This window comes from Vulpes vulpes, chromosome 11, assembly GCF_048418805.1.
Source record: "Vulpes vulpes isolate BD-2025 chromosome 11, VulVul3, whole genome shotgun sequence".
NCBI classification, from domain to species: domain Eukaryota; kingdom Metazoa; phylum Chordata; class Mammalia; order Carnivora; family Canidae; genus Vulpes; species Vulpes vulpes.
In genome coordinates, this window is record NC_132790.1 from 36,576,210 (window position 1) to 36,596,067 (window position 19,858).

The 19,858-nt window shown below is 39.4% G+C and overlaps 2 protein-coding genes across 30 annotated transcripts in view; one reads left to right on the forward strand and one right to left on the reverse strand.

Annotated features, from left to right (window-relative positions):
* PICALM (phosphatidylinositol binding clathrin assembly protein) overlaps positions 1-7,480 on the reverse strand; it is a 102,384-nt gene extending 94,904 nt beyond the window's left edge. For 25 of the 26 annotated variants that reach the window (XM_072726137.1, XM_026015260.2, XM_072726135.1 and 22 more), the window contains exon 1: positions 7,028-7,468. In XM_072726137.1, the coding sequence (XP_072582238.1) occupies positions 7,028-7,157 (130 nt within the window). In that variant the 5' untranslated portion in view covers positions 7,158-7,468. Of the gene's footprint in view, positions 1-7,027 lie in introns of all 26 variants that reach the window. The other variant, XM_072726134.1, reaches the window with a different exon arrangement.
* LOC112932324 (uncharacterized) overlaps positions 2,807-19,858 on the forward strand; it is a 148,604-nt gene continuing 131,552 nt past the window's right edge. The window contains exons 1-2 of one of the 4 annotated variants that reach the window (XM_072726138.1): positions 2,807-6,964; positions 13,406-13,643. In XM_072726138.1, coding sequence (XP_072582239.1) covers positions 6,452-6,964; positions 13,406-13,513 — 621 coding nt within the window. In that variant the 5' untranslated portion in view covers positions 2,807-6,451 and the 3' untranslated portion in view covers positions 13,514-13,643. Of the gene's footprint in view, positions 6,965-7,576; positions 7,715-13,405; positions 13,692-19,858 lie in introns of those variants that run through there. The other 3 variants (XR_011995161.1, XM_072726139.1, XR_003237453.2) reach the window with 3 other exon arrangements.

Below are 19,858 nucleotides of genomic sequence, written 5' to 3' on the forward strand. Positions count from 1 at the left end.
TTTACTGAACACCCACAGAGTTACTGATTAGGTACTTTGAGATGAGATATAGAACAGTACAGAAAGGTACAGTTCCTATTCTACAGAGAAAACACAGGTGAACCCAAAACATATATAAAAGCATGATACTAACTACAGTTTAACAAAATTATAAATTTTAAAGGGTGATGACAAGTTTGGAGTGACAAGATCAGGGGAAGTTGTTCAGTAATGTCTTTAGGAAAGAGGCTACTTGAACTGTGAGCCTTAAGGAAAGCAAGTTTTTAAAAGGTTTAAAAGGAGGGAGGTATCTGTTTTGACACAGAAAAAACTATTTTGTGTCCAAAGAATGGTATGTGCAGTTGCTAAAAGTTTGAGAGTCAAGAACTTATTTTGGCACAACAGGTTAACTGAAGTGCTTGGCTGAAAAGAAATTGGTTAGATGTTTAAAAAAAGAGAGAGAGAGAGAGAGAGAGAGAGAGAAATGGATCGAGTCCCAATTAATGATGAACTTTTATTAAGCCCTTTTAGGAAAAGAATTAGGTATTATTGTTGGATTGTTTTTGCTTCCAGCGGTCTCCTTTCCAAGCAAGTCACACCGCACTTTCCTTCCAATCTACTTAGCAGTATGTCATAAATTATGCCACATCTCTTGCTCAAAGTCCTCCAAAGGTTGGGTCACTATTAACTACCAAATTACTCCGAGTTTAAAGGATCTCTTAAATCTACTTCCTGAGTATCCTTTTCTCCTGATACACACTCTTCCTTAGTGTTCCATTTTCTAGTCTCAGAACTTTTCCAATTTAAAAACTGGAAACGCCCAATGAGATTCTATTTATGTGGGTTTTCTCAATCAGTATTTACTATATTAGGAGTTAAAACAGAATTTTAAATACATCTACTAATTCTTTTTAAAATAACAAATCTCAAAAAAAAAAATAAAAAATAAAAATAAAAATAAAATAAATAAAATAAATCTCATTCCATGTTAATAATTTCCATGAAAAATAACTATTTTCAAAAACTAAAATTTAGAACAGGAGTATTGTTTTTACCTTTTTACAAAACTTTTTACTATCTGGCTTAAGAAAAAACTGTTGGATTCATCGTATCTGTTACTACTTTCAATCTTGCTGCAATATCATACCTCTCATAGCCCCCAGAAAATTCTACTGTACATTAGTGAAAGAAGAAAAATAAAAAAGGCAAATAATGTCTTAGTATAGGAATATAGTTTTGACCGCACAAAAAAGCTGAAAGAGTCTTGGGAACTTCCAGAAGTGCCAGAACCACACTTTTAAGAACCACTGCCATGAATAAATGAATATGGTTTATTCATTCCCTGGAACAGAAAAGCATTATGTAAAATGTCACACTGAGATGAAAACACAAACCTGATGCTAGACTTCCTGGGTTCAAATCCCAGTTCTCCTCTTTCTGCTTATGACTAAAATTACTGAACTTCTCAGCACCTTAGCTTCTTCAGTAAAATAGTGATAATAAAACCTTTCTCACAAAGTTGTTGGAAGGAATAAAGTTTAAAGTTAATAAATGTAAAGTGTTTAGTACAGTGAGTGCCCAGCACAAAACAAAAACAAATAAATAATAGTTAAATAAATATAAAATCAAACAATGCATAAATACAAAGAATATGTGTTGCTGTACTGCCACTACGTTCTAGTATAACTTGAAAAATCCTTAATACTGTATTCCGATAACCCAGCCAATTACAACTCTGAACATATTAATACAACAGTTAGGTTCATCAGAATTCCCTTTAAGGAATATCATTAGGAAAATCGGACTACCTGGAAATGTTTCTCCATTAACCATATACACAATGAACATATAAAATTCTAAAAGGTCAAGTCCAAAAATTTCAATTCTCTAGAGAAATGTATAAAGCAGTTTAACAGGGAACATACTGAGACAGAACACAAAGTAACGGAAATGCCACTTCAGCCACCAAAAGAACAGGAAGAGCAAATACTAAGACTGTACTTTGAAAATCTAACCCTATTTCTTCTTGGTAGGGCTCTAACGTCTTGCCAAGAAGCCTTTAAGTTTATTTTTCTTACTTCTTTGATTTTAAAGGGGAAATCATGAAACTAAGCAGTTTGGAACTAAAACAGAAGAGAAGCACTTTTATGTGCATCATGGTAAACTTTTACATCAAATATTCTAAATGATAATCAGGATCAAAATAAACAATTTTATTAAAAATAATGCAATTCTGGTGATTAAAATAGGTATTTTAACTATTAATGTACTTTTAACACATCTAATTGAATATTTCAAATAAGTGTTTCACAAATCAATAAGGAAAAAAAATCCTAGTCACCTCTAATGAAGTGTTACTTATCTGCCACTCTAAATTAAATCTGAAAACACCTCTAAAAATATATTCAGATATATAAAATATAGAGTAAACATAAAAAGCTTTGCTCTAAGTATTTAAAAAAAAAAGATGCCTAGAGTCCAACATTATTTTTAAAAATAACAAGTCCACTAGTGAAGCCTAAGTACTTTTCAAAGGTATTTTAAGAATTCATTTGCTAATTACAAATAAGGCAGCTACCAAAATGGTTATATATCAAGTTCTCTTCTGAGTTTCTCTTTTAAAATGCATACAATTCAGAGGTATAACTATATATTTATCAAGGAGGAAAAAACTCCATTTGTGTCATTCTACTACATACCTAAGGCATTTGACATACTTGACTCCACTACCATTTTCCGTATTCCAGAACTATTAAAGACTAAATAGTAAGAGACAGAATAGGTTAAATAATGAAAAGTGAAAATATAAATCATATGGTTAACTTTTTTTTTTTTTTTTAATTTTTATTTATTTATGATAGTCACAGAGAGAGATAGAGAGAGGCAGAGACACAGGCAGAGGGAGAAGCAGGCTCCATGCACCAGGAGCCCGACGTGGGATTCGATCCCGGGTCTCCAGGATCGCGCCATGGTTAACTTTTATGACAAAGAATAGCAACTCCATACATTAACCACAAAGCAATTGCCTCTTTAAAACAAGATCCATTTGGAAAGCCTCTTATTACTTTATTTCTAAACAAGACACACCTTGGGGCAGATTTCCCACTTAGTATCTTCCTCACATGCCATCTTCTTGCAAATCCAATCCCAGTTACTAGATACCCTCCCCAATAATATACAAACAAAGCACCCACTGGATGTCACAAATCAAAATATTTGATTAAAAAGGTAATTACTTCAGGTACTTTTTGATATTTTACATACATTTTCAATGGTTATACAACCACTAATCCAAAATACCTTCTACATATTCAATACATGCAAATTATTACTTTAAAAAAATGGTTTCCACAATTAAATTAGGCAAGGTAAAGATCCAGTATACAACAGGCAAATCCCCACTATAGCTACACAGAAATACACTTAAAATCAGTGCTTAATAAGAGCAAGATCTTGATTTGTTGTCAAGACCTAAGGCAGATGATAGATGGAATGAAGTGTCCCTGGAAATTAACCGGGAAAAAAATAGAGATAAAAAAGTGAAACCATTATTGCCATTAATATAAATATTATATTTCAGTGCAGCATGTAAATGCCCAAGGACAGTAAATTAAACAAGCATAGGAAAAAGAAAATTAAGCATTCATATCAAAAAACAAAATAAGACTAAAGGTTATGAAGTCAGATAATAATGGTTTTTGAATTAAGAATTTATAAATTTAAAAAATTGTGTCTGGGGCACCTGGGTAGCTCATTTAAGCGTCCAGACTCTTGATTTCTGCTCAGGTCATGGTCTCGGAGTCTTAGGATTGAGCCCCACACTGGGCTCAGTGCTGGGGGGGTGGAACCTGCTTAAGATTCTCTCTTCTCCAACCCCTCTCTTTAAAAAATTAATAGAAAGTAAAAATTGAGTTTTGTTTATACTTTATTACAGATGTTTGAAGCATTCTATAACCTCTTTAAATGGAGTTAGAAACTACTTCCTAGGCATATGGCTTGCCTCTCCCAGAGTCAAAAGGGAAGATTAAATTAGATCATGGTTAGTCCCCAGCAAACTGAAGTCCTTCCATTTAAGGTTTGCTATTCTTCTACTTTGATTATGACCATTAGAGGCCTGAAACTAAACGCAGATTGTATTTATTTTTACATATATGTTTCAAGTTGGACAACTCTTCATAGTAGGGACCCTAGTTAACACTATTATCTATAGACATCTATAAGCAAAGCAAAAGATCTTTCTTAAACAAGTATACAATGTAGTATAAATTAAACTATAACTCATAGATTATAATAATCACTTCCTAATATGGAAAGACCTTGGCGAAATACATAGAAAGTGTAAAGGCCTATAGGGAAAAGAACAGTCCTAAGCATATTTTTGTTAGATAGTATTTTAAAAATGAAATTGCTTTCACTAAGTTCAACTAAGGCAATAGTTACTCAAGATATTAGAAGGTGCAAAAAAACTAACCCCTCGCTAGGAAGAAAAATGCCTAAAAAAGAATTATCTCTACATTAAAGCCTGAAGTTCATGGTGTCAAGACACAGAACTGTCTGTGAAAGCCTTTTTAATTTTCTGGAAGCATATTAAAGTGTGTGGGGGAGGGAAGGTGTTCAGAAAAACCACTCATTGGCCAGACTTAGTATAAAGTTACATCATTACTGAAAACTTGCTATATAGGCATTTAAAACAATATGGGGAAAAGAGTATTTTAAAACCTCACTGAAAGGAACTCCAGTAGTGGCAACTTACATGGTTTTAAAGAAAAAAAAAAAAAAATCACACATTATCAGGAATATTCAAGTTCCGAAGTGGAAGCTTATAAACACAACAGTGGTAGAGAACTACAAACGTGAGTTTACCCTCCAAACCTAATCCCAACTGGCATGTACAGTAGCTGCTATTACATGAGAAAAAGGCTAGCACTAATAAAACCACAAGAAAATATCACTCTCCTAACCCTATTTAACCTATTTTCTACCCTTCTTGACATGTGTTAAAATGACTACTGCTACATTTAAAATACTGCAAAAACCTTTATAAAGACTTATAAAAGCCATACATTTTTAAAAAATGTATCATTTTCAAGTGAGCAGAGAGGAAACTAGTTCTTACAGTAACAAGTAGTTTCTTCACCTACCCCCAACACCAAAAAAGAAAAATAAAAAACAGCTAACAAAAACTGACAGTCTCAGGGCAAACCATAAGATCAGTTACAGCAAGCCAAGTAGTCACTTGAAAGGAAGTAAACCGTAAAGCTGTCTACTCCAAATATCAGATAATCAAAAAATCACATTTGGCTTCACAATTCATTTTAAAGAAGTTTCCATTTACAAAAGTGTCATCATTTAAATATATTCCACATTTTCTAAACAGTCAAGGACTGACAGTTAAAAAGTAGCCTGTATGACTAGCACATTAGAGAAAAACCAAGCAGTAAGGATTTTTTTTTCACTTTCCCACAGAGAAGGAACAAGTCACAATGAATAATGGGTTTGTCTGTAGCAATAACTTGTTCTAACAGAACTTCATGAGCAAAATATCTTGAAAGAATTCACATTTTGTACTTTTTTTTTTTTTTTTAATGCAGACCTTACGGCCAAAGTCCAAAATGAGAAATCAAAACAGGACTCCTGTCAGTGAATTCCCTTTCAGGACATGCTCACTCTTGCTTCCAACAGTAAAGCAAAGTTAACTTTGATGTAGAATAATAAAATTCAGGCTAGTGTGTCCAGTTAACATTTTAAAAAGAATTTATTATTGTGCCTATTTCCCTGTTTTTTTCCTGAAAGGTTTTAGGTTACTCCACTGAGTCAAAGCTTGAGTAACCATCCACTGAACTTTGTACCTCGAGGTAAAGAAAAGAAAAATGAGGGTATTACAAGTGGCTTCCAGGTTTGGAAAAAGTTGGGAGGAGTCAGCTATGGTAATTGTATGTAAGTTAGTGAATGGAGTAATATTATGCCGGTTAAGAGAAAATGGTCCCCCGAGATAACCAGCATAACTAAAAAGCAGTCTGAACTCGAGCATCATCAATCACCTTTTTAGCATTTTTAAAGAGAACGTATGTTATCTGTAGGTTTGATGTTAATCCATCTTTTATTCCAATAACCTACACTTCATACTAAACCTTCTAAACTCAAACCGCCTGGGTTAACAGTTCCAGAAAATGATACCACTATCAGCCAATCCTTCTGCAGATTCCCATTAGAAAAAGAAATATGGGGGGGGGGGGGGGGGCTGACATTCACAACTACCTAAAAAGCGTGAAAATAGAATGATCAAATTCCACCAGAGGCAATTAAACGCTTCCCACAAAGCGCTCCCAACACCCAAACGGAAAACCTTTACTTTCACTGTCACAAAGAAAGTAATTTGGGATAAAAGTCCTATTGAATAGGATACATCTGGCATAAAAAGAGACGAAGGGACCTAACTGAACCTACGGATGCAAAGAAATGTAACCCCAAAATGAGAGAGGACAGAAAAACCAGAGAAGCGAAGGGACAGAAGAGGCCAGAGGAGCAGAGGAAGTGGAAATCACTTCGGCGGAGGCAGCCTCCAGGACTGCGGGGAAGCAGGGCGGCGGGGATCCAGGTCCGCGGAACCGGGCGTTTACGGAACCCGAAGGCTAACGGGGAAACAATGGGGGCGGAGAGGCCGGGAGCGAGCGGAGACGTTCAGGAGAGGGCGACGAGGGAGCACGGGCCGGGGGACCGGCGAGCAGGCGGCTGCACAGGCAGAGGCGGCAGCGCGGCGAGAAGCTGGGCGGAGGCAAGTCGGTCGGGGCGACGGGGCTTCGCGGCTCCGCGGCGCCCGGGCGGGAGAGCCGGGGTCCCCCAGGCACCTGGGCGGGGAGTGGCCTACCCGGGAACGGAAGCCGTGAAGGCAGGTGTGATGGCAGCCAAAAAGCACACACCTCGGAGCGGCACAGGACCCGCCGCGCCAGACGAGGCGCAGGCAAGGCAGGGGCGGCACAAGGGGGTAAGAAAACAGAAGGAAAGAACGCGGGCGGCGGGGTCGGGGGCCGCGGGCGGCTTCACTCACAGTCCAGGTGCTTTTTCTTGGGCCCCATGATCTCGTGGGTCGTGGCCTTGCATACTGTCTTGGAGACGGCGGAGCCGGTGACACTGTGCTGGGCGGCGGTGATTCGGTCCGTCAGGCTCTGGCCGGACATCTCTGCGGCTCCTCCGCCACCCCTCCCGCTCGGCAGCCGGCGGGGACAGGGACCCCCAAGCGCCGGAGGACCCCCACCCCCCACCGCACCCCCTACCCCCACCGGCTCCTTCTCCGCCTGCCGGCCTGGGGCGGGGCTCAGGGCCGCGCGCTGCCACCCAGCCCAGAAAGAACCGGCTCGTGTCACCCGCGGGGTCAGGCACGGTGTCGGGCACTCCCCTGCCCCCGCCTCAGCTCAGCCCACCCCTTCCCTGGTCAGCTGGAGCCGGGCAGGGCAAGAGGGACAGGCAGCTGCAGGAAAATGGCGGCGCCAGGCTCCTCCTCGGAGCTTTCCGGGCTGTCCCGGGTCACGTGACTCAGGCGCCGCCCCTCCGCCTCCTTCTCCCGCCCCTTTTCCCTTCCCTTTCCTCTTCGACGCCCGCCCTCCCTCGCTCAGCGAGGGAAGAGCGGGGCGGCGCCCGCGCGTTACGTGATGGAACCCGCCCGGCGGGCGCAACAGGAGGCCCGCCCCGGGGCAGCGCGCGGCCGGCCGCGTCACGTGACGCTCCCTGCCAACAGGTCGCCCGAGGCGGGCCGCGGGGGTCACAGAGGGCAGGTGGGGCGGGGGAGGGGCGGGCGGGGCGCGGCGGGCCGGGAGCTGGCGGGGGGCGGGGGGGGGCCGCGTCGGCCGCGTGTCCCCTCTCCCGCCCCGAGGGTCTCCTGGTGCGGATGGTTGAAACCAACAGCCTGACAAAGGGGCGGTGCGGCTGCCTTCACAGCTCCGCCTGGGCCAGGGTCGGGCGAGGGCTCCGGATCCCGGGACTTCAGTGGCCGAGTCCAGATTTTGCTGAGGGACTCCCCCAAAGCCGTCCGCCTGGTTTTAAGGAAAAGGAAGACGCTTCATTCGGCGCATTTCCTGAGCCTGCCAGCAGGCCTCTCCCTACCGTGGAGTTGTTGACGCTCTCCCTGCTTCCTTACTCCAGAAGGGATGGGGTCCCCCCCCCCATTTTCTTGAAAGGCTTGGAAATGTCACCCGTTTCTGTTTATTTCTCCTCTGAAGACTCAGACACGTTGCTGCCGGACTAAATTTAGAGACTAACCGGCCTGTATTCCTTCTGTAGGGTGTCGAATAGGACAGGAAACACATAACTTCACTGGAATTTGAAAAGGGAAGTAGTAGGATGATGTCAACAAATTAGCTTGACCCTACAAGGCTGAGTGCCTTCGTGACTTAGGTCCAGACCATAGAAGGAAGTGAGAGGGCTGGTAAATGGAGAAGTCCCATTCAAAGAATTGAGACATCACTACCTGCCATCACCCCCTACTTTAGTCTTTCTTCCCTTTGGCCTTTTTTCTCTTGGGTAAACCGGGTTTTCAGAAGAGACACGGACACTGACCTGTAGACATTTTAGAGGAATGAACTGTCCTGTGAATCTGTTCTATGAGATCCATATCTTTAACAGAGCCTTTTAAAATGTCTTTAGGGCCACACTTATCTCAAGTTTAGGGATAAATTTCAAAATCTCTATGAATGTTAAATTACCGTGGTAGTCCTACGTAATCTTGCTAGTTTCAAATGAAATGCTAACATACTCCAAAAGTCTGTGTACACCATCTGCCAGCCAAATCCAAAATTCGTGCTTCAATCTGGTGACTCTCAGGAGATGCAAAGCTAATAGTTAACATTTTATGTATCATATCACAGATTTTGTGGTCTTCTCCCATTCCCTTCCCCCACTTTTTTCACTATGGCTGGTGAAATTCTGCAGCACCATGCTTTGCCAAGAACATACAGTCTTAAACTAGCGGCTTCATCTTTGTCAAGCCAGTCCCAAATTTCACAAAACGGCAATGACTTCCTTCAGTGCATCTGCAACCCATCTGCAGTGTGGTGCTGCCCCGTGTCCATCCAGCAGTACAGTTACCCAGTCCTCAAGACATGTTGTCCATCATCCTTGCTACCTTTCTGTGGGTTCCACTGAGTGAGTTACCAGGTCACCTGAGCCTCTATACTAATAAACCCCTGCTGAAGTCAGTCAACATGAGCATGGCATTTAGCTGTCAATAGCTAAATATTTCAACCTTAGGAAAAATGTAGACATTGTTCCTAATTACAAAGCAGGAAACTTGTCTTTTTTGCACTACTATGAATGATATTATAGGCTAATATTTCACTGTTACGTTTACCAAAGAGGTTCTTACAAACCACCTTTATTCAAATTGTGGTCATATTCACTTTAGTATTAAACTAGCTTCTGTTAGGAATATCACTGTACTTTCAAGGATGCATTTTACAAGTTTCTAATTAAGGAAATAATCAGTGATCACTGTAGAATCCATACGGACCTTCTTTTTTTTTTGTTCCTTATTCCAGGAAGGCCTTACCACCTGCCCAGAAGTCCAAATCAGAAAACCGTGACTCATTTTTAGCTCTCCTTCTATCTTACTTCTCTTACTTAGTCTAATCTAGTTATATCCTTCAAGCCTATTTTCTTTCTAATACCACTTCTATTGCCTTAGTTCTAGCCTTTATGATTTATGATCTCTTCCCATGTAGATTTTCCTAATAACTTCTTAGCTGATTTCTCTGTCATAACTCTCCAGCCAGATCTTTCTGAACCCAAAATGTGTTTATATTTTCTTTGCATTAAAACTCTTCAGTAACACCCCAAGCACTACTCTAGAGGATAAAATTTAGGACTCTCAGCTTAGCATACAAAGCCTAACATGATCTAGAGTCTACCTAACTATAGTTTGTTGAGCCTTATCTCTCTCCAATCTTCTGTGTGCACTCCAGCCATTGTCACAATACTGGGTATGCCATGCTGTTTCACACTCCCATAAGTAGTCCGTGGTTTCCTACTGTTACTTATATAGTATCTTACACATCTTCCAATTAATTATTTTTGTAATTGTTTTATTGTGCTAGCATGAGGCACAGAGATATCTTCTTGCTAATATTGTGGCTGATCCATAGTAGACACACACTAGAATGCTAGTTGAATGAATGAATGAATGAATGAATATACTTTGAAGTCACTCATTTGGAAACACTACCCCAGACCTCTCACTTGATAAAACCTGCCCCCTTTTTCACACTTAGAGCGTGTCCATTCCATAATTATCCATCTGGAAGATCATTTTTATTTCAGAATTTTATTAATTGATTCACAAAAATATATGTATTGAATACCCAGACTCTTTCACCTAAAATTTGAAGCAACTACCAATGCAGATTACATTTATTCAACAAATTCTTCTTGCCTACATACTATATGCTAGGTATTGCTAGATGCTAAGATATAATAATGTGTGAGACAAATGTGGTCTCTGTTTTTAGAGTCTTCGAATATTTTAAATGGTTGGGATGCCTGGGTGGCTCAGGGGTTGAGCACCTGCCTTTGGCCCAGGGCATGATCCTGGAGACCTGGGTTTGAGTCCCACATTAGGCTTCCTGCATGGAGCCTGCTTCTCTCTCTGCCTATGTCTCTGCCTCTCTCTCTGTGTGTCTCTCATGAATAAATAAAATCTTAAAAAAAAAAAAAAAAAAAAAGAATAAATGGCAACAGAGGAGAAAATAAGTGGGGTGAAGAAAACTTCTTACACCTGAAGAATCTTGAAGATGTCTAAAGTTAAAAGCAAGATAGTAAGAGAGGAAAGAAATTTTTTTAAAGATTTTATTTATTTATTCATGAGAGACACAGAGACACAGGCAGAGGGAGAAGCAGGCTCCATGCAGAGGGCCCGACATGGGACTCGATCGCAGGTCCCCAGGATCACGCCCCAGGCTGAAGGCAGTACTAAACTGCTGAGCCACCCAGGCTGCCCTGGAAAAGAATTTAAGAGAATTAACCAGAATTTTTACCCATTATTTCTTAAGTTCATTTCCAAAGCCAAAGAATCTACTAGTTTACCCTATTCCCACTCTTCTTGGACATTAGAGTTACCAAAATTACAATGTTTTGACATTCTTTTAGCTGAACTGATATGAACACCTTAGCATTCCCTTCCTCTCTCACCTTTCTATGTTTATATCTTCTGATACTGCCAAATGAATTAAAAATCATAATCTTTGAAAGGTCAGAACTTTTTTTTTTTAATTTTTATTTATTTATGATAGTCACACATTGAGAGAGAGAGAGAGAGGCGGAGACATAGGCAGAGGGAGAAGGAGAAGCAGGCTCCATGCACCGGGAGCACGGTGTGGGATTTGATCCCAGGTCTCCAGGATCGCGCCCTGGGCCAAAGGCAGGCGCTAAACTGCTGCGCCACCCAGGGATCTCACTTTTCTTTGAATGTATCTGAGTTCTCTTACTAGAACCGCCAAGCAAGTACTCTACTTCCCACTGCAGGACACATATTCAGGGTATCTGCATACATATTTGTGATGATAATAGGAACATGTAACTTCATTGGTGATTTGCCCTGTACTAAACACATTACATGCATTATTTTAGTGAAATCCTAAAATAACCTCATGACTATAAGTGGCAGAGACAGCTTTGTGTTCACCAAAGTCTGTTTCTGTTTCTCCACGGCGCGCACACCTTGTATTTCCCAGCCTCCTTTGTTATTGTTTGGGGTCATGTGACTGATTTCTGTCCAGTGGAATAAGAATAGAAATGATGAGAGCCATGTAAACGTTAGCCCACAAAACCTCTAGAACATCCTACACATGCCCCATATTGTCTTTCTTTCTATACTTACCAATTGAATGAAAACTTGAAAGAATTTTAGAGGAGGTCAAAACCTTAAAATTCGAGAAGCCTGGGGCCCCAAATTAATCTTTGAAGAATGTTGTCCAAGCGTGGTAAGGAACACCTGTGTTAGATTTTACTTGTTTTATTAAATTATGCCTCTGAAATTATGATGCTGTATTTTACAGTAATTAGCTACCCTGCATAATATACTTCTTTTCATTTTACTGGTGAAGAGATTGAGGCTTAGGAAAAGTTAAGTAACTTGATTAAATTTGCTCAGCTATTAGATGGAGGAACTAGGATTAGATCTCAGGTCTGACTGACTTTAGAGTTTGAGGTCTCACTGCTTAAGTTTCTCATGATACTATTTTTGTACTTTTAAAAATTTCATAAAAGGGGACACACCTGGGTGGTTCAGCGGTTGAGCGCCTGTCTTCATGCTCAGGGCATGATCCCAGAGTCCTGGAATCAAGTCCCGCATCAGCCTCCTTGCATGAAGCCTGCTTCTCCCTCTGCCTGTGTCTCTGACTCTGTCTGTCTGTCATGAATAAATAAATAAAATCTTTAGGAAATAGTCATAAAAGTTTCATATGGCCTTTAATATCCACTGTTCCACCTAGCATGCTGAAAAAGGAAATAATCAGGGTGACCTCCAGGTTCTCTCAGATATAAGATATATTTATATTAATTTTACAATTTCAATATGATTTACAGTGTATTTGGACCTTATATACCTGTTGAAAAATTATGTATAGATTAGTTTTTATGTACCATCCTTCCCTTAAAAAGGAAGATTAACCAAACTTTGACCCTGAATCACCATCAAAAATCGTCTAATTATGAAGTAGAATAAAAATAGGATACCTGAGCTGTTAAGATATCTAAGGTCTATTCGTCTTAGTAATCTAAAAAGCCTGGATCAAGTACAAGTACAAATGTATTAGAACATGCAACACTGAACTAAAATAAGAACAAAGTTTTAATGTTAATGTTAAAATTAGGATATTGAATTTTGGTTGAAATATATCAATGAGAAGGAGACTTAGTTCATTTGAGGCAATGGGGAAAGTACTGGATTTGGAGATAGACACACAGGTTCAAAAACTCTGGACAAGTTATTCAGTTTCCTCATATATAAAACAGGAAAAACAGTACCTATTTTATAGATTTCTTATAAGAATTAAAATGACATACATAAAAAGGCTAACACAGTGTTTGACTCAAAATATGAAATCATGCAACATTTATTCAAATTTCACTGTGGGCAAAGCACTCTGCTAGATCCCCAGGATACAGTGGTCAATTAGACAAAATATTAACAGAATATATTAAGTAATGTGATAGAGATATGAATAGAATACTATAAAAATGGAGGAAAAGGACATCTAGTTCTTCCTGGAGGGATCAATGAAGGTTTCTCAGGGGCATTGATAACATAAACTGAGTCTTAAAGAATGATTAGGAATTGTGAGCCAGTCAGAAAGAAGTTAATCCTAGGCAGAGGAAAATTGCATATGCAAAAGAAAGAATCATTTGAGGACTGCAAATAGTCTGTTGTTGTTGTTTTTAGGTAGGCTCCACACCCAGCATGGAGCCCAATGCGTGGATTGAACTCTGGACTCTGAGATCAAGACCTGAGCTGAAAATCAAGAGTTGGACTGGATGCTTAACCGACTGAGCTACCCACACGCCCGATTGCAGAAAGTTTTCTATGACTGAAACATGTTATGTATGAGGTTTTTATTTATTCATTTGATCAGCAAGTAATTATTGAGCACCTATATATACCAGATAGTGTGCTGGGTCCTAAAAACACATCAGTGAACAAACAGAAAAATCTTCTGCCTTCTGAAATGGTGGGTACATTCAAGAGGGGCATATAACAAACAGATAAATATGAAACAAATGCAGAGAGTGAAGAGGGCTATGAAGAGAATTTAAGCAGGGTAAAAGAATCAAGAATGACAGAGGACTTTAAATTGGATGACAAGGGAAAGCTTTTCTGAGGAGATGACATGTGACTTGAGTGGATTGTGGGAGTCAGCAGTGCAAATATTGGGGAGAATATAATTTTGCAGAAAAGGAACAATAAGTACAATGGCTGTCAGGCAGGAACAAGATTAAGTTGTTTTCAGAACAGCAAGGCCAGTGTAGCCAGAGATGGAGTGAAGAAAAGAAAGAGAATTAGGAGATGATCTCAGAGATATGGCCAGATCATGAGGGGCATGTTGAGGATTCTAGATAATATTTAGAGGTAGACGTCCCATGAGAATGGACAGCTAGGCCTAGATCCTTAGAACAGGATCCAATAGGCTGTTTCCAATCAACACCGCTGGAACAAGAACCCACTGATTCCCATGTTCTTCCACGTATGCATATCCCCTTGGCTCTCATCTTTATTCTTTTGGTTATTTTCTTCCCCCTCTTCTTTTTTTTTAAGGTTTATTTATTTATTTATGATAGACATAGAGAGAGAGAGAGAGAGGCAGAGACACAGAAGGAGGGAGAAGCAGGCTCCATGCCGGGAGCCTGACGTGGGACTCGATCCCGGGACTCCAGGATCGCGCCCTGGGCCAAAGGCAGGCGCTAAACCGCTGAGCCACCCAGGGATCCCCTCTTCCCCCTCTTCTGGATTAAGGTCCTACCTAGATTATTGTCAGACATCCTCTTCCTTTACTAAATACATAGTATTCCCAAGACTTGTATCCTTGAAAATTATTGGATATAGGACTAATTCTTCACTTATTGGTAAAGTTGAACAAACCCCACCTAAATTAAAGGAAAAATGAAACTTAATTATATTAGGAAGAGTATGTCACAGGTCCAGCTTTTTTTTTTATTTCCAGTATAGTTAATGTATAGTGTTATATTAGTTTCAACTGTAACAATATAGTAATATGATAATTCTATATCCATTGTCCAATTTTTAAAATCTAGGAATGTAGCTTTGAAATGCCTTGCAAACTCTAATCATTTTTGTCTTAGTGTCTGTCTGCATTGCAGTTACTAGATTTATGATCTTTAGAGTCTTAAATGCTGCTGCACAGCCTCTGCTACAATAGATGATTTACAAATGATTATTCGACAAAAAGAACAAGAAAGCCTGATACTTCTAGAGGTTAATAGGACTACCATGAAAAACTCAATACATAACTGCAACTTGTTAAATAGCAGTGCAGATCTGAATTGATCATGTTCCCCAAAAAATAATGATCTTTCTTCCAGCTTAGGCTAAAGAATGACCAAAAGAAGGGGGACTGAGAAATGAAGCTAAAACTAAAACGATCAACAGTACTATTTATTGATAAGCAACACAAAAAAAATTCAAGTTTTAACTTACTATAAGTTTTAACACCAGCTTTAGACTCGTGTTACAAGATGATAAACTGATCTAACTGTAACTCTGCACACTCATATATTCTAGTAATTCACTTACTTTACAAATTCTTATCAGATCCCTGCCCAAGCTAATAGCATCCGCTTACAAAGGCACCCTATGACTAATACTAGTCCCTTCCCAAATCCTTTAAGTATCTTTCCCTAACTACCTACTTTTGAGACATTATTAAGACTGTGTTACTGTGATGCTTCCCTTTATCAGCAACTTTAACATATCTAGAGTTTTATGATCAATAGGTTTTCAATAGTGCTATGTTTCGGTTTGCCTTTGGGTCAGCTTGTGCCCATGGATTGTGCAATTTACCAGTATTTCTCAAATATTTTTGTATTTTATTGAAGTGTAGCTGGCACGTAATGTTACTTTAGTTACTATGTACTATGTGTACAACATAGTGATCCTACCACTCTATTTTTATACTATGCTCACCACAAGTATAGCTACCATCCTACCATCTGTCACCATACCATGCTATTACATTACCATTGACTATATTCCCTATGCTATACCTTTCATCCCTGTGAGTTGTACATTCCATAACTGGAAATCATATATCTCCCATTACCCTTCACCCACCTTGCCCATCCCCCCCCCCACTTCTCCCCTCTGGCAACCACCAGTTCTCTGTATTTAGAGAGGGTCTTTGTTTGTTTGTTTGTTCATTTGCTTTGCTTTTTTGATTCCACATTTAAGTGGAATCATGGTATTTGTCTTTCTCTGTCTGATTTATTTCAGTTAACATAATGCCCTCTAGGTCCATCTATGTTGTCAACAAATGGCACGACATCATTCTTTTTTATGGCTAACATTCTATTGTGTATATATACCCTGTCTTTATATATTTGTTGATGGACATTTTGATTGTTTCTATATCTTGGCTATTGTAAATGATTCTGCAGTAAATATAGGAGTGCATATATCTTTTTGAAATAGTATATTCATTTTCACCCAGTAGTGAAAATACTGGATTGTGTGGTATTTATAATTTTAATTTTGGGGGGAACCTCCTACTGTTTTCCACAGTGGCTGCACCAGTTTACACCCCCACCAATAGTGCATGAGGGTTCCTTTTCTCTACATCCTTATTAACATTTGTTATTTTTGTCTTTTTGATACTAGCCATTCTGACTAGCCATTCACTGCAAGATGATATCTTGTGGTTTTGATAGGCATTTCCCTGATGATTCCTGATGTTGAGCACCTTTTCATGTGTCTGTTAGCCATCTGTGTGTCTTCTTTGGAAAAATGTCTTTTCAGGTACTCTGCCCATCTTCTAATCAGATTATTTGTTTAGTTGGTATTAAATTGTACAAGTTCCTTATATATTAGATTTTAATCCCTTATCAGATATATCATTTGCAAATATCTTTTCCCGTTCAGTAGGGAAAAGGGGTTTCTCCTTAGTTGTTGTTGTTGTTTTCTTGCTTATGTGGGACAGGGTAGACAGAGGGGGCTGGAGTTGTCTCTTTTTCTTTTTTTTTTTTTCCTCCCAGGTACTTTAGCCCCGGATAATGTCACAGCAGAATAGACTAGGTAGTTTCTCCTGAGTGTAGAACTCCTTCTCCTTAAGAAGAGAATGCTCTGGCATGTATTGAAATGGTTCCTTTCCCGAAACACCAGGGGAATTTTCTCTGGTATTCACTAAGAGGGCATGGTAGAGCTCTCAGAGGTAGAACTAACAAAAGTGTGGGAACCGGCCCCATACCTTGTCCACATTGAGCCTCCAGCAATTTGTCAATTACAGCTTAGGTCTCCAAACCCAGGACTGGTTCCTGTGCTGGCTTCTGCTTGTGGGTCCTGCCCTTGTAAATTGTGATTCTCTGTGTTCACCTGTCTGTCTCTCCAGTTCGTGGGGGGAGCAATGATTTGTCCTGTGACCTCACTTCTCAGATCTAAAAAGAGTTGATTTTTCAGTTTACTCAGCTTTCTCCTTGTTACATTGGAGTGGTGCTATGGGATAATAAACCAGAAGACTGGACATACTGCTTTAGGGTGCTCAGGAGACACACAAATGGACCAATCCAGTATACCAAAGGATATTAATATGGATTTTGGTAAACTAGAGGTACAGATCCAAACAATATGAGTATATAAGTAGTTGGTGAATCATGGAGTATATGAAGTTAACCTGGGAGTAAGTTTGCAGGAGTGAGACAGATTCCCGGGGAATTCCAGCATTAAAGAGGCAGCATACAATTTTGAAGGAGCACTAAAGATACAGCCACTCTCTGATAAAAATAAGTTTTCACAGGTACCTTATTATTGCTCATATAAATTTATCAAAGTTCATTACCTTTTATTCTTTTACACCCACACCTCCCACACCCCAATTAACTAAAGCAATTATATTACATAATCTGCTCATCCTGGGGCAATTGTTAACATGGAGACTTTTCAAAAGCAGAATAAAATATTTCAAACTACCTTTTAAATAAGGTTCTATAGAGTGTTCTGTAAATCTCCTGTTTAAAAATATCACTTTAAAGCAAAGATATTTTATTCCAATTGGCAGTCCAGAGAAAGTTTTGAGTACCAAATTCTAAACCTCCAAAAGTAGAATTAAAATTTTAGATACTGAAAGATTCCAGGAAATGGCTGCATTTCTGCATGCTACAGTAGAATGAAGGCAGGAGAGACACATATGCCAAACTTTATATTATAATTAAATCACTTTGTACTGACATAGCTTTATTTTAGAGGAGAATGTTTGTGGGGATTTTTAATCAGATAAAAATAGGGCTGCTGTTTTCTCTATACCAATTAACATAGTTGACATTTAGCCAGATCTGCCCTGGACACAGCAGGGGATGTACAGTTTGTCCTGATTCTGTGGGAAATGAAAAATGCAGTACTTGGCACAAGAAAAAATATGTGAACCCAAAAAATGTTGTCAAATATAGCAAGTCAAATTAAGAAAATTGATTTACTAAAGGGCAGTCTATGCTTTCTAGAGAACAAAGGAGAAAGAAAGACTCTCTGGACTACTCAAAAACATGATAGACGTTGAGTTTAACTATAAATACTATATGCTAATGAATAAGCATATTTAGTTAAAGACATTTTTCTACAACTCATTAGGTATGCAATTTTTCTTGCCATGAGTTGGAAGAAACTACTAGTGGCTCACACAGAGAGTATAAAGACATTAAAGAATTTTGCACAGTAAGTCTGCTTAGATGACATCTAATCAAATTCTTTCATTTATGGATGAGGAAAATTGGTCCCAGAGATGTTAAATTACTTTCATAAAATCACACTGATACATTGCCCTCAGAGATCCTTTGGTTCTCAGACTTTATGGGAACACCAAAGCCATGGTAACATTTCAAATAACCAGAGTTCTTGAAGAAGAGTTTATGCTAGATCATTGAAACTTATGATTAACTAATGATATGAAAGGAATGTGGTTTTTTATTTATAATTTCTTAAAAATTGACCTAAGGTATTTTACTTCATCATCCTACCTTCGTAAGTAGTAGGTTGAAACTATAAAATTGCTGATATTGGATAGTTATTTACTCACAAAAAACAGCAAACTTCATATGGCTCAGCCTAAAATATGAAAGTAAACTGAACTGAATATTTGAACAACTTGTGATAACTCAAGTTCATCACTGCAAAGAGCATTTTATACAATTGAGCATTACAACTCCAAGTATAGATGGTTCTGGTGACTATGTAGAAAATATTCTGGCTCCCTATATACCCTGAAAAAGTTGTGACCTGTGCTAGTCAACTTCCAAGATGGACTTCAGTGTCCTCACTTCCTGGTTTTTGTGACTTTGTATAATCGCCTCTTGTAATGAATAGGAATGACCTGTATAACTAATAGACTCTTGGGGAAATGATAGTCTGTGATTTCTCAGACTAAATCATAAAAAATACTGAAGCTTCCACTTTACTCTGTCTCAGCTCTCTCACACTGGCAGAAGTCAGCCACCAGGTTATGAAAGCACTCAGACTCCAGTGAAGAGGTCCACGTGGCAAAGAACTTAGGCCTTCTGCCACCAGCCTGCATTAACTTGCCAGCCTTGTGAGTGGGCCATCTTGGAAGCAGATCCTCTGTCTGGCACCACAGCCAAGCCTTCAGAAGCCCTGACCAACATCTTGATTTCAACCTCAGGAAAGAACCTGAGCCAGAACTATCTAGCTAAACTGTTCCCAAATTCTGACCCACAGAAACTGCATCATGAGATGTTATTTTAAAGCCTCTACATTTTGAGATGTAGATAACTAATACATGGCTTTTAAAAAATACATATGCCATATGTATTAGTTTTCGTACGGCTGCTCTAACAAATTACTTTAAATACAATTATAATATTGTAGGAATTTATTCCTTAACACAATAGGAATTTATTCTCTCACAGTTCTGGAGGCCAGGAGTCTGAAATCAAGGTGTTGGCAGGACTGTACTCCCTCAAAGGCTCTAAGGGAGAATACTCCCTTGTTTCTTTAAGCCTCTGGTGGCTTACAACAGTAGGAATTCTTTCTCTCACAGTTCTGGAGGCCAGGGGTCTGAAATCAAGGTGTTGGCAGGACTGTACTCCCTCCAAAGGCTCTAAGGGAGAATCCTCCCTTGCCTCTCATTCAACTTCTGGTGACTGCAAGTGTTCCTTGGCTTGT